Source organism: Miscanthus floridulus, chromosome 1 (assembly GCF_019320115.1).
Source record: "Miscanthus floridulus cultivar M001 chromosome 1, ASM1932011v1, whole genome shotgun sequence".
In the NCBI taxonomy this organism is placed as follows: Eukaryota; Viridiplantae; Streptophyta; class Magnoliopsida; order Poales; family Poaceae; genus Miscanthus; species Miscanthus floridulus.
In genome coordinates this window covers 63,235,295-63,248,002 of record NC_089580.1, presented here as the reverse complement: position 1 = coordinate 63,248,002, position 12,708 = coordinate 63,235,295, and the positions used below count along the sequence as shown (strand labels likewise).

General features: G+C 41.5%; 1 protein-coding gene and 2 pseudogenes across 1 annotated transcript; all 3 read right to left on the bottom strand.

Annotated features, from left to right (window-relative positions):
- Positions 1-1,891: 1,891 nt before the first annotated feature.
- On the bottom strand, positions 1,892-5,790 carry LOC136485327 (uncharacterized; annotated as a pseudogene).
- Positions 5,791-8,797: 3,007 nt separating this feature from the next.
- LOC136510033 (uncharacterized) lies at positions 8,798-9,708 on the bottom strand (annotated as a pseudogene).
- A 183-nt stretch (positions 9,709-9,891) lies between these two features.
- On the bottom strand, positions 9,892-12,372 carry LOC136457883 (uncharacterized). The gene is made up of 3 exons (XM_066457898.1): positions 11,373-12,372; positions 11,206-11,282; positions 9,892-10,692 (listed from the first exon to the last, which is right to left on the bottom strand). The coding sequence occupies exons 1-3, from the start codon at positions 12,370-12,372 to the stop codon at positions 9,892-9,894; spliced, it is 1,878 nt and encodes a 625-aa protein (XP_066313995.1).
- Between the last annotated feature and the right edge of the window lie 336 nt (positions 12,373-12,708).

The window sequence follows — 12,708 nt, the reverse complement described above, 5'->3', positions numbered from 1 at the left end:
GATATGCGCCTTTCTGTTCGTCCTTGATGGTGATGTACACCCTGGTCTTCCAGTAGGTGTCTTCAAGAGGGTGTGTATGTTCTTCGCAGACGTATTCTACAGCTACAGAATTAGATTTAGTTAGGTTAGATTAGAAGTAATAATTTTCATAATAGAATAAGGCAAAAGAAGCATAAAACTTTAGCAAATAACAAGGGTGAGATAGAAAGCATGAAATGAGTGAAGTAAAAGAAGCTAAAATGACCATTGCTAACTAGGCTTGCGTCCTACAGTCAACACAGCTCTGATACCAATCTGTCACACCCAATTTTAAGGATAAAATGGAGTGCAAAATCTTATGTGCGCCCAGAGATCAGTCACACACATAAGCCGACAAATTATGAATAGTATCATCACAAATGTTTATTACATCATGGATAAGACAGAGTTATCACATAAATATAGCGGGAATAATAAAAAGATCTCTCGCGGAAGCTCCATTTCATAGGGACGTCGACTGGTTGACCACAAGTCTAGTAGTCCTCAGAAAAATCATCATACTCAAAGCCATCTGTTACCCATCCGTGATTTTTGTCCAAATGATGAAAATAAACAAGCATAAGTACATGTCGTACTCAATAAGTGTAACACGGGGTTCATAAGGCTCAAAAGGCTTGACACAGGTTTAACAACGTTCAACTTTTAATTATCACAATTTTAGCTTAAGAGTAGCAACAAGTTGTTTCAATTCCCAATGCAAAACACATGATCAAATGTAAACATGATTAATGAATAGCATAAACAAATAATACTTAGTGTTCATCTATTCTATAAGGGTTCCAAGGCCGCTCGTGACCGTGAGCATGACTGATATACCAGTTTTACACTCTACAGTGGTTGTACACTTTCACTGTGAGTCGTGATACCCATATGCCCGGGTTAATTGCTCCCAAAACACTTCCAAGGTAAGCAGGCAGGGGTCACTATGAAGCCTTTCAAAGGTTCGTCTAACAAGTTAGGACCATTAGATTCACTCGGCAAACAGATGTAGAGCCCCCCTTTCCGATGGCACATTGACACGCAGCCTATACACATGAGGATAGAGGCCGCTCTATACCCGATTCGGCAAGCCATTCTTACGCCAATGAAGGTAACCACTAACGAGCTAGAAAAGGTCCTCATACTGAGCTAAAGCTAGAGCCATGTAGCCCTCACAGCTGTACTATAAGTCCCGGATGATCACTTACAGATAAGTCCTTAGGGAGAGGAATCTGAAGCATTTAGAAAGTAGCTAAAGACTCCAGCCCCCTGTTTCCATGTTGCTAAAAAGTCATATTTTAATGTTTATTCACTACTAGGGATGTGTAAATCAATGATGCTCTTCTTTCGTCATTGAAGACTCCAAAATCGTCACATATATTATTTTATGACGAAGTTGTGATGATATGGCATTTGTCATTGAATGTGCGTCATATTTTACCTACCATGACGAAACGTGTATTTTCGTCATAGATGTGCATTTGTTCTATGACAAAATGGCCGTCGTCATAGAAGTGTATTCTTTCTATGACGATCTAATTTCATCATTGATATAGCCCCTTTTTAGTCATGACTTGCCGTCTATTAGGCGGCCAGACGTCGTCTGCCACGCTGGCAGCTGACGTGTCTTGTCCACGTGGCGCATCCACATTGCAGGTGATGTGTCCGACCATGTGGCAGCTGATGTAGCCAGTGATGTGGATGGTCCACGTGTCCACTTTTTATTGGGCCACAAGGCTTGCTGTGATAGGTTCTTATTTTTGTCACTGAAGTAAATAGAAATTCGTCACAGAATCAATTACCAAATCGTCACAAAAAGGTCAGATAATTCATCACAAGTGCACATGTTGATTTCATTATTGAATGCAAATAATACTGGAATGACCAAAAGCTTCCATAAATTAACAGATCCAGTATTCCAATGACCAACAACTTAATCAACAATTCTAAACTCGGTTCACATAACTCACTAGACATCACATTTGAACTACTAGTTTCATCTCAGTTCACATTAACATCACAGGAAATAATAAAAAGTTGCCAACCACCAGCAACATAAGTTATTACATAAACAAAATCACTAGCAGACCCCTTGCTTAATGAACCAGTAGCTACGAGCAGCACTCATGTCGAAGAAGCATTGTTGATGGCCAAGATACGCTTGAGCAGCGCATTGTTCTCCTCCATTGCCTTGTTGTTTATCTCTGTCAGCTTCTTGTACTCCTCCATCTCCTTCTGTGTCCTCGCCAACTTTTCCTCAGCTTCTTCACTTCTCTTCCTGAGTTCATCGATTTCACCTTGTACAGCAGTCGTAGCTTCAGCTGCTAGTTGCTCCTGAAGCTCGCTTTCATTTGATGATGATGATTTGGAGGATGGCACTGGTTTGATGCCAACACTCTTGAGGAAAAGGTTTGAGCTATTCTGGGAGAGCACCTAGGACACAACATGCACACTGGACACTGCTGTCTCACCTTCAGCAACAGGTTCTGTCCTCAAAGCTTCCATATTTGACTGAAACAGCAATGACCCATCATTAGTTGATACTTATTGCATTAATTTGAGGAGGAAATATCACACAAGATGTATTTTAAAAAATAAAAACCTATGCTACATTGACAGAAACTGATGCCAAATAGGTATGCAATCATGAGTCATTTATTTGTTGTCAGGTAACTGAATACAAGTAGAAGTCAACAACATAGGATTATTATTTAGCAAGTATGTCTAGCTATATTGGATTATGACCAGTTTTGAGGAAAAGACAGAATACAAAATGTTTGAAACAAGACATATTATCCAATTAATGAATAGTTGTTGGCACAGCGAACAGATGTCGTGACTTACAACTGCTTCTCTTGCTAGTTCAGTCAGACCATGTTTGGAGCTGGTATGGCAGGTCTTGAAGGCCTCCACCGCATCAAGTTCTTCATTTTGTTCTGTGCTTGGTTCTGCATTGTTTTTCTTCTTCTTCTGTTTCATAGATAATTAATTACAACAAAATTTTCTCAGATGAAATGCAAAATAAGTTGTTTAGTGCAAATATGTATAGGGTACTCTTTACTTACATATGCATGTAAGTGTGCCACATAGCTGCGAGAACCCATAGCTTGATGATACTTGACTTTACGGCGATTCTGCTTGTTCTTTTCACTTGATTCCTACAAGATAATGAACATGTCAGATGAGATCATAGGTTTAAAGTGAGAAGATCCTTTGGAAACTAATTGAGAAAGAATATATGACAAGATACCTATTTATCTGAAAAATAGTAAGATGGTAATTTTTCAACTCCTGCAGAGTTGTCTACTCTTTTATGCCCCTATACAACTTCTATGAAATGTACATCTCAAATTGTCTGAATGCTCACCATGAACTGCCTTTCTATTGTTCTGTTCATGATTTTGTCCTTTAGAATATGTTATTCTATCCTTTGATGAATGGACTGATATTTAAGGGCATATTTGTAATCCTTTTTGTTTGCAGGATATATATGACCAACCCTTTTTTCCCAAGTACATTCTGCTAATTGCTCCAATTTAGGAGCTTAGGGAATCTTTAGGTTTGAAAATATTTATGTGTTACACTGCTTTTCATTGAAGGGCCTGGGTATAGCAAGAAGGATTGATGAGATGATATGTTTAAAATGAGAAGATCCTTTGGAAACTGAATGAGAAAGAATATATGAGAAGATACCCATACCATGTTTTTTTGGATCAGACCACTTTGCAACTAGTGCCTTCCACTGTTCATCAGTCATGCATGCAACTGGAGAAGTTGTCCTAATCTCATTTGCAGGTACACCATTGAAGTATTTATTCTTGAGCCGATAACGCATTTGTCACACCCTAGAGCGTAGCATATCGGTGCAAGCTTCCTCTGTTGGCTTGTCGTCAGGGTTAATGGCCAAGCGCCCCTAGTCATATGACAATTCCATATTTAGTTAGTCAATTCAGGTTAAACAGATATACATGTTAACCATAGAAATAGTAATGCACTTATAGAGAGCTTTCCCACAAAGTTTTTGTAATATTGATCGTCTCTCTTGTATTCTTTCCAATGAGGTAGGACAGGAACCTTATCCCAAATGATGACACCAGCCTCAGATGCAAACTTGGCTGCTTGAACAGGTTCATGAGGCCTTCTTTTGCCTTTAGCAACAGCTATGGGCATTCTCCTTCCCATAGCTTTTGTCATCCTATCCAGCTGTGTTCCCTTGGTGGGTGGCCTGGGTCTCCTTGGGGCTCACTGTGCAGGAGCTACAAAATAGAATTTGCATTAAAATGATTTAGTTTCATGCAGATAAGCAAAACAGATGACATATGTCAATGACAAAGAAACTAGAACTTGCCTTCAGTGTCTTCCTCTCCAGCTACATTGTCTTCATCAGCACCTGTACTGTCTTGAGCACCAGCTCCACTGACTTCCTCTGCAGCTATATTGTCCTGACCACCAGCTCCATTGCCTTCCTCTGCATCCGTATAAGACCTTTGTGGTGGTATTTCATCATGACCATCTATAGGATCCTCTACATTCTGGCCATCTCTCACTGAAGGTTGAAGCCTTTTTGATGATCTTGTTTGGGATTCAGGAGTTTGCACCTATGATCCTTGAGATGCCCTCACTCTCTTACTAGCCCTAACTCCTAGCGCCATGGTGGGACCTATCTTCTTCTTCTTTGAAGCTAGGACTTTCCAACTATACCCTGCAGGATACTGTGGAAAAAAAATCAAGTAAGTCATGTGCATTAATAAGCAAGACCATATATTAAAGAACAGGTATGCAAGAAACAAGATGCATCTAAAAGCAAGGGCATATATTAAAGAATAGATTAAAAACATTCAAATGCAATACAAATATTCCCCATCTAGTACTTTGAAGATAGAAGAAGCACCTTAGTTGCCAGGGGTTGTGGCTGCACATCAGATTCAGTGTCATCATCATCACTATCTCCTTGATCATCATCTTCAAGGAGATATTCCGATGAATCTGAATCTTCACTATTTGTTTTCTTGTTTGCTAACTTTTCCCCCTTCTTTGATGCAGATTGTGATACAGAGTTATTAAATTTAGTAGATAGATTTATCAGGCCAAATTCTTGCATCTTCTTTAAATTGTTCGCCACGCGTGTATCCCGGCGTCTCTCATAATCAGTTTTTGGAGGTTCTTACAAAAACAAGCAAATTGTGTCTATTAGAAAATAAAAAGGAGTGAACTAAGTACTAAGAGGTAGTAATACTAGATGCTAGATAGATAAGAGGTAGGAGCTAGTAGTGCCTACTGAAGAGCTAAGGGATAAGAGGTGATAGGTTACAGGCAACAAGTAATAGGTCAGAGGTAAGAGGTACAACTTTTTTTGTACTGAAGCAGAAATACTCTAAATTATCTGAACATTTTGAAGATAGCTTGTACTGAACTACTCTTTTACTATCAACACACATGCATGCACTCTGCTACATCCAAATCCAGATCATTAAAATGGTCAAATAGACCATGCCAAAATCTATTTGAAGTTAAGAGTCATAGCTACTTTCAGAATTGTACTACAATTGCTTTCAGAAAACATCACTGCTGCTTCTATTTCAGACAAATACAAGTGCAAAATAGATTACAGATCCAAGATTCAGAATACAATTTGACTGAATGGTTAGCAAACCCTAACTAGATACTAGGGCAATAGAATTGTACAACAGAATTCATCAATACAGAAGAGTTTTGCTTACCTTATTCTTGTTCTGCAGGTCGCTTCCTACCTTGCCCCCTTGTTGCCACCATTGCGGTTGTGGCTAGGTTGCGGATGTAGACCAGGTGCTCGTCGTCGGTGGTCGTCAAAGGGGAAGCAACCCTGGTGCGGTGAACCCTAGTCGATGGGGAAGCAGATCCAGTGCGGCGACGACCCACAATCCGACGGTGGTTAGGGTTAGGTTGAGGCGAGAAAGAGGTGGATGGGGCGAGATAGGTGCATGGGGCGATGAGAGAGAGGGGGATGCAGCGATTGATGTCGGCGAGGACGCAGCTCGTGGGAGGGGACGCATCTCGTCGATGGCGGTTGTGTCCCGATGGTGGTGGATAGGGTTGGAGAAATGGGGGGAAGAGAGAACGAGTGGCCGAGGAGGTGACGAGTGCGGGAAATGAGTAAATATACTGGTGTTTTTGGCCGAATTTTTTGACGAGGAAAATTGTTTTGGCGCCTTGAGGCGCGAGAGGTTGCGGTCTTTTTTTTGGCATTGCGGGATCTGTTTATCAAAGACTGTGCTCGAGAACTAACGAAACCACTTGAGTAGCACAATGGTATGGCCCTTTGAGTTTGATCCCGAGCTCTCGGGTTCGAACCCGATGATAGCCAATTTTTTTTGGGTTTTTTCAATTTTTGGGTTTTGTCAACATTTATTGTGTTTATTCCTTTTTTTTCTCCGTGTTCTTTTTTTGCCAGATTTTTAATTAGTACAATATAGCTTAATGATTTACCTTATTTTAGTGTATGATCATGACATAACAATTTCTAAAAATTTGGATGGACACCTTATTTTAGTGTATGATCATGACATAAAAATTTTCAAAAGGATTTCGACAAAGTGGTATTATACATCTGTAAAGAACTTCAGTCCAGATATATGGAATCTCTATCGTACTTGCTCATAGTCTAAAACGACTAATAATACGTGACAGAGGGAGTATGCCGTTGTGAGGATGTGCATGACCACATTCTTAGAATCAATTGAAACTTTGTTGTCATCATTATACTCCAAAATGAGGTGTCCATGTAAGTTTTAAGATTTTTCTACCTAGCTTAAGGTATGGTTACCGGAAGAAACCCTGAACTCGGAAAGATATGCTAACTGGGTTATTAGAAACATGCAAGGACACATTGGGTCTATCAATGCTTCATTCTTCTGAAGGTGGGAGAAAAGATCAAACTGATTATTGATCAAAATTAGGGTTTAAAACTTAGGTAATTAACTTCTTCTGCTTAACCCAATAAGAAATTGGATTGATTTTTGAGAAATCGAATTCAGTTAAGATAGGGGAAATTAAGATAGCAATTTCTGAGCCGTATGAGGTAGGAAACTCTCAAGTACGATTCTAGGGAACTGCCTATTCCGGTCTTCCTCTAAAATAGCTATCTTTGAATTCCTACTTGTAAACAAACTAAACTAATAAATATGCCTAGCTAGCATCCGCCAATGCTTTTTTTGATAAATACCATCGCTTAAATGTGTCTTTCTTTGATAAATAAATACCAAAAGCAGAGCCTTTCTTCCCTTCCTCGACACAGTGGATTGCTTTTTTGCCAGGAAATGAGTTCCTAGACTTTGGGCTTGCATCCTTTTCTCTACTTCCTATATTGAAAGAGTGGACTACAGAGGTTGAGCGATCGATCAAATAGGATAGGATCATAGCTATCAATTTCCTTGAGTAGAAAGGAAAAGAATTCGCCTAAAATGCTTGTTGGGGTAGGTCAAAGAGTATAGGTTTCACCTGGCGTAAGACAGAAATCCTAGTCTCGATAAAGCGTGTACCAAAGAGTTTAAAGGGAAAGAAGCAAGGGTAAGGGGCTTTGATGAAAAATAGGTGGTGGCTAAAGACTTCCGCAATCCTTCACTTCCTTAGGGAACAGACTTTGTTTAATAAAATAAATAGGGAGAAGAGACAATAACTAGCTGACTTAGCGTCACCGATCACAGTTCTATATTCACTAAGTGAACGAAATGCTGATTGCTTGCTTGCAGCACTAGCTGCCCAACTATTATACCTTGATTGGGGAGAGCAAGGCTTTGTGCCCAAAACAAACAACCTAGCTTGCACTAGCTGATAGAAATAAGGCTCCTTTCTATCTTGACTAATAAGATAGTGTCATATTATTGCTAATATTTAGAAAATCACATAACGTAATATCTAATAAAAAATGTTGCAAAAAAAATTGGCTACCACAGGGTTCGAACCCGGGAGCTCGATGTCAAACTCAAAGGGCTAGATCATTGCGCTATTCAAGTGGGTTCGTTAGTACTCGAGCGCAGTCCCTTTTCTACCGTGTCAATCTGGCCCCGCTGCCCCCAGGTTTCTGCGATGTCGATGCAGATCGGACGGCCGAGCAAGTGCTTTAGAGGATCAAAAACGGCGAAGCGGCGCCGGCTCCCAAATTCCAAACCCTAGCTCACTTCTCTTCGCCCTTTCTCTCTCAGTCCAGTGAGCGATAGAGCGCAGCCGAGAGCTCATAGCAGACGCGACGCGGGGATGGCGGCTCCGCCATGGCACCCCTCACCGGCGCACGCGTGCGGCCGGAGCCACGCGCGGCACCGTCGAGCGGCACCACGGTGGTGCCCTTTGGCCCGAGCCTGAGGCGGAGATCTAGGCGAGCACTGAAGCTTGAGGGCTGGCGCCTCGGGAGATCCAGGCGGCCGACGGCGGCGGCGACTCAGAGGGCTGCTTGCGGTTGCGTGTTGGGCTCGGTCTTGGAGGACTCCAATCGGCCACTCAGCCTATACAGGTACCCTCACGGCCAATCGGTTGACAGAGTATTTTTCACTGGTTATATGCAGTTCTGCATGAAAGTGGATACAATTTCAATAGAATTTGGACATATATGTTCACACAATAGATAACATGTCCAGGTAACATATAGGTTCACACAATAGAATTTGGACATATAGGTTCACACAATAGATAACATGTCTAGATAACATATAGGTTCACACAATAGAATTTGGACATATAGGTTCTGCATGAAAGTGGATACAATTTCAAACAGTAGTGCAGTCTTGGGACATGTCAGTGGTCCATACTAGAAATCATCATCTTCATCATCTAGGGACATGTCATCATTTTTATCATTGCCACCATCACTACAGTACTGCAGTACTGTCTCATCTTCCTCCTCATCCTCACTATCTTCACGAATAATAGGTTGCTTCTTGCTGCTTATAAGGTCTTGTAAATTTCCTTCAATTATACTGGCTTCTCCACCTTGAATATTGTGCGTAACCTCATTATCAGCCCCTGCTTGCACTACATGTTTAGTATCAGAACAATAATCATCCTGATGCACATCATGACTGGCCTCATCTTTTTCAGCGACATCATAAATATTCCTATGTTCAAATTTCTGCACAACTCGCCAATCTTTACCTAAAGATGTGTCATGCAGATAAAATATCTTTTTCGATTGAGTTGCTAAGATGAAAGGATCAGTCTTGTACCATGATGACTACACATTGATGGATTTGAAATGTCCGTCATCTCGAAGGCCTATCGTCTTGCCTTCTTGCTTGAACCAATCGCATCGAAATAGAACCACCGTCCGACGGACTTGAAGATTTGAGTTATATTGCAACTCAATTACCTCTTTAAGGACTCCATAAAAATCTATGTTGTTCCCATCATGTGAACCTTCAGTCATTACACTACTATTTTTGTGTCAGAAGGAAATTCTCATGATCCACAGTGCTATACCGCACTCCATTAACCTTGCAAGCTGCACAAGTCTTAACTCGTAGATCTGGGCCACATGACAGTGCCCACAATCCTTTGCTAACCGATTCTGGATTCTCCTTGCATTTGTTCTCAATCTGTTACAACAAAAGTACTCAGTTAACCAATTACATATGGATACTAATGCATTTACTAAACCTAGAAACACAATGTGTAGTGACTTACATGGCACCTAAACCACTTTGCAAATCCTTGTTCAACCATTTTATCAACATCAAGTGCACCTTGCTGCTCAAGATCGTCCCTGTACAAGCTGCAGAGCAAAGTTAAGTCATAAGAATAATTTGAAAAATTAGAAATAAAACAAAAACTAATCCCCAAAACATCTAATAGATACTTACTCCAAATATTCCTCAGCTTCTTCATAATTATTTAGCACATACCAAACTACTTATTGAGGTCAACATCATCAATGTACTGGCTCCTATTAGATCCAACAAGAGTAACACCATGCTTAAAAATAGAGATGTCATCAGGCAATGACATCTCTCCATCACTACCATCATCATGGTTAAATCTATTGTCAATATCCTCCATATACCTAGAACAAAAAGTCAAGGTTTCACTTGCCATATATGCCTCAGCAATTGATCCTTCTGGCCTAGCCCTGTTCCTTACAAAATTCTTCAAAGTGCCTAGCCGCCTTTCTATTGGGTACATCCATCCATACTGAATAGGTCCTCTTAGCAGTGCCTCATCAGGAAGATGGACAGCCAAGTGCACCATGACATCAAAGAAGGCAGGTGGAAAGATTTTCTCAAGCTTGCATAGGATCAATGGAATTTCTTCTTTTAGCCGTTTGACAACATCAATCCTTAGATTTCTACTGCATAGTTCCCTAAAGAAGGTCCCGAGCTCTGCAACTGCTTCATATACATCCTTCCTCACCAGTCCTCTTAGGCCAGCAGGTATGATTCTTTGCAGGAGTATGTGGCAAGAATGTGTTTTCAGCTTTCCCTGCACCTTCGAACCATCTTCACTTATGTATCTTGCTAGGTTAGCCACATATCCATCAGGAAACTTGATACCTTTGAGAAACTTGCAGAACTTGATTTTCTGATCCTTCCCCAAGACATATGGAGCAGGTGGAGCAGTGACTGAGTTGCCATGCTGCTGTAAGTGCAATTCAGGTCTTATGCCCATATCATGCAAATCTAGCCTAGCATTGGTTGTGTCCTTGGTCTTGCCCTGCACATTGAGTAATGTGCCAAGAATGTTTTCACATATGTTTTTCTCTATGTGCATCACATCAAGATTATGTGGAAGCTTCAAATGTTTCCAATATGGCAATCTCCACAACCCAACTTTGCGGCTATAAATCCTTGGCCCCTCGTTGCGCTTCCTTTTATTTCCAATAATTTTAGGATGCTTCCCTGGCCTGACATCTTTCACCTTCTCTAGCTCCTCTAGGACCTCCTCCAAAGTGAACTTGCCTGGCTAATCTTTGTTTTCACGCTTACCATCGAAAGCCAAGCTTCTCCGCCATGCATGTGTCCTTGGAAGGAAACGATGATGTCCAATGTAACATATTTTACTCCTTATTGCCCGAGACAACGGATCCTTGTCGCAATGAATACATGCATAATACCCTTTTGTTGTTTGCCCTGATAACGTGCTCAACGTTGGAAAATCATGTATACACCATAGCACGGCAGCACGAAGGTTAAACTTCTGACCAGTACATGCATCGTAGGTACTGACACCCTTCCATAGATCGAGCAGTTCTTCAATTAGGGGCTCAAGGAACAAATCAAAATCCTTTCCTGTAGATTTTGGACCTGGGATGAGTAAAGACATAAAGCAGTTTGCTGGATTCACGCATTCCCATGGTGGGAGATTTAGCAGTGTTAGAAGCACTGGCCACATACCGTACTGCGTACTCATGTTGCCAAATGGATTGAATCCATTGGTAGCTAAGGCAAGCCTCAGGTTCCTCGAATCATCTGCAAAGGTTGGTTCCCTCGTGTCGATCTCCTTCCATGCTTCTCCATCAGCTAGATGGCTCATTACATTGTCGATTGGCGTCCTCGTTTTCTTATGCCATTGTGTTTCCTCAGAAGTGCGCTTTGAAGCAAAAATTCTTTTCAACCTTGGCAAAAGTGGAAAATGTCTCAATACCTTGTGTGGAACCCGCTTGTTCCCAGTTTCATCTTGCCATCTAGACGCCTTGCATACTAGGCACACATTCTCTTTATAATACCTCTTCCAGAACAACACACAATTGTTCTTGCACACATGGATGTTTTCGAAACCAAGGCCCAGTTCTCCAAGATATTTCTTGGCCTCATCATATGATTTTGGCAACTCACTCTGAGGGTATCCTGATGACAACAACTTCAGCATTGTGGAAAATGATGTATTGCCAATTCGATAACGAGACTTGATATACAACATCCTCACTAGAAAAGAGAATTTTGAATGGCTAGATCCCAAGCTAAGTGACTTCTTCGCATCTTCAAGGACTCTTGCAAACCTTGGTTGTTCTCCATCAGCCTCTGCCATAGCATACAGATCTCCTATCATCTCTGGTACTCCGTGATCCTCATCATAATCATCATTGGCCACATCCACATGTATCCCAAAGTCATGATCACTTCCTTCGACCTCCTGCTCCAAATTTTCAACTACTACAGTATCTGCCGACTCCCCATGATGAATCCATCTGGTGTATGCAGCTGACATTCCATAAATGTGTATATGGTCATTTACATCATCCTGAGGCCGTAAACTTTGATTAAGACATTTGCTGCATGGACAAAGTATGTGGCTGTCTTCGGGGTATCTTTCACTAACAAATTTCATGAACTCTTCAACTCCTTTCACATATGCAGGTGTGAATTGTGTCCCATAAATCCAGCTTCTATCCATCTATTTTGAGAGTAAAATAAACCTTGCACTCAGTCCTAAAATTAGAGTAAACCCAACAAAATTCAAAAACACATCCAACACATGCATATATATAAAGAAATTAAAAAACAAATCAAACCTTGTACTGCTCTGTCCCACGCGCCAGCGCTGCTCTGTCCCACAATCGCCGACGCTCCTCTGTCCCACGCAAACCGCCGCTGCCCTGTCCCACGCAAGTCGCCGCCGCCCGCTGCTGCTCTCCTCACCCCACGATCGCTGGCGCTGCTCTGACCGCCCCACGATCGCCGACGCTGGTGCACTGACCCACGCGCACCGCCGCTGCTCTGTCCCACGAGC

What these genes read in the sequence shown, in the direction of transcription:
- LOC136457883 (XM_066457898.1), bottom strand. Translation starts at nt 12,372, where the DNA reads ATGGATAGAAGCTGGATTTATGGGACACAATTCACACCTGCATATGTG. An exon ending in CAACATGAGTACGCAGTACG is followed by an intron (nt 11,283 to 11,372) that starts GTATGTGGCCAG and finishes TACTCATCCCAG; the next exon opens with GTCCAAAATCTACAGGAAAG. An exon ending in TGCTCGATCTATGGAAGGGT is followed by an intron (nt 10,693 to 11,205) that starts GTCAGTACCTAC and finishes CTCAATGTGCAG; the next exon opens with GGCAAGACCAAGGACACAAC.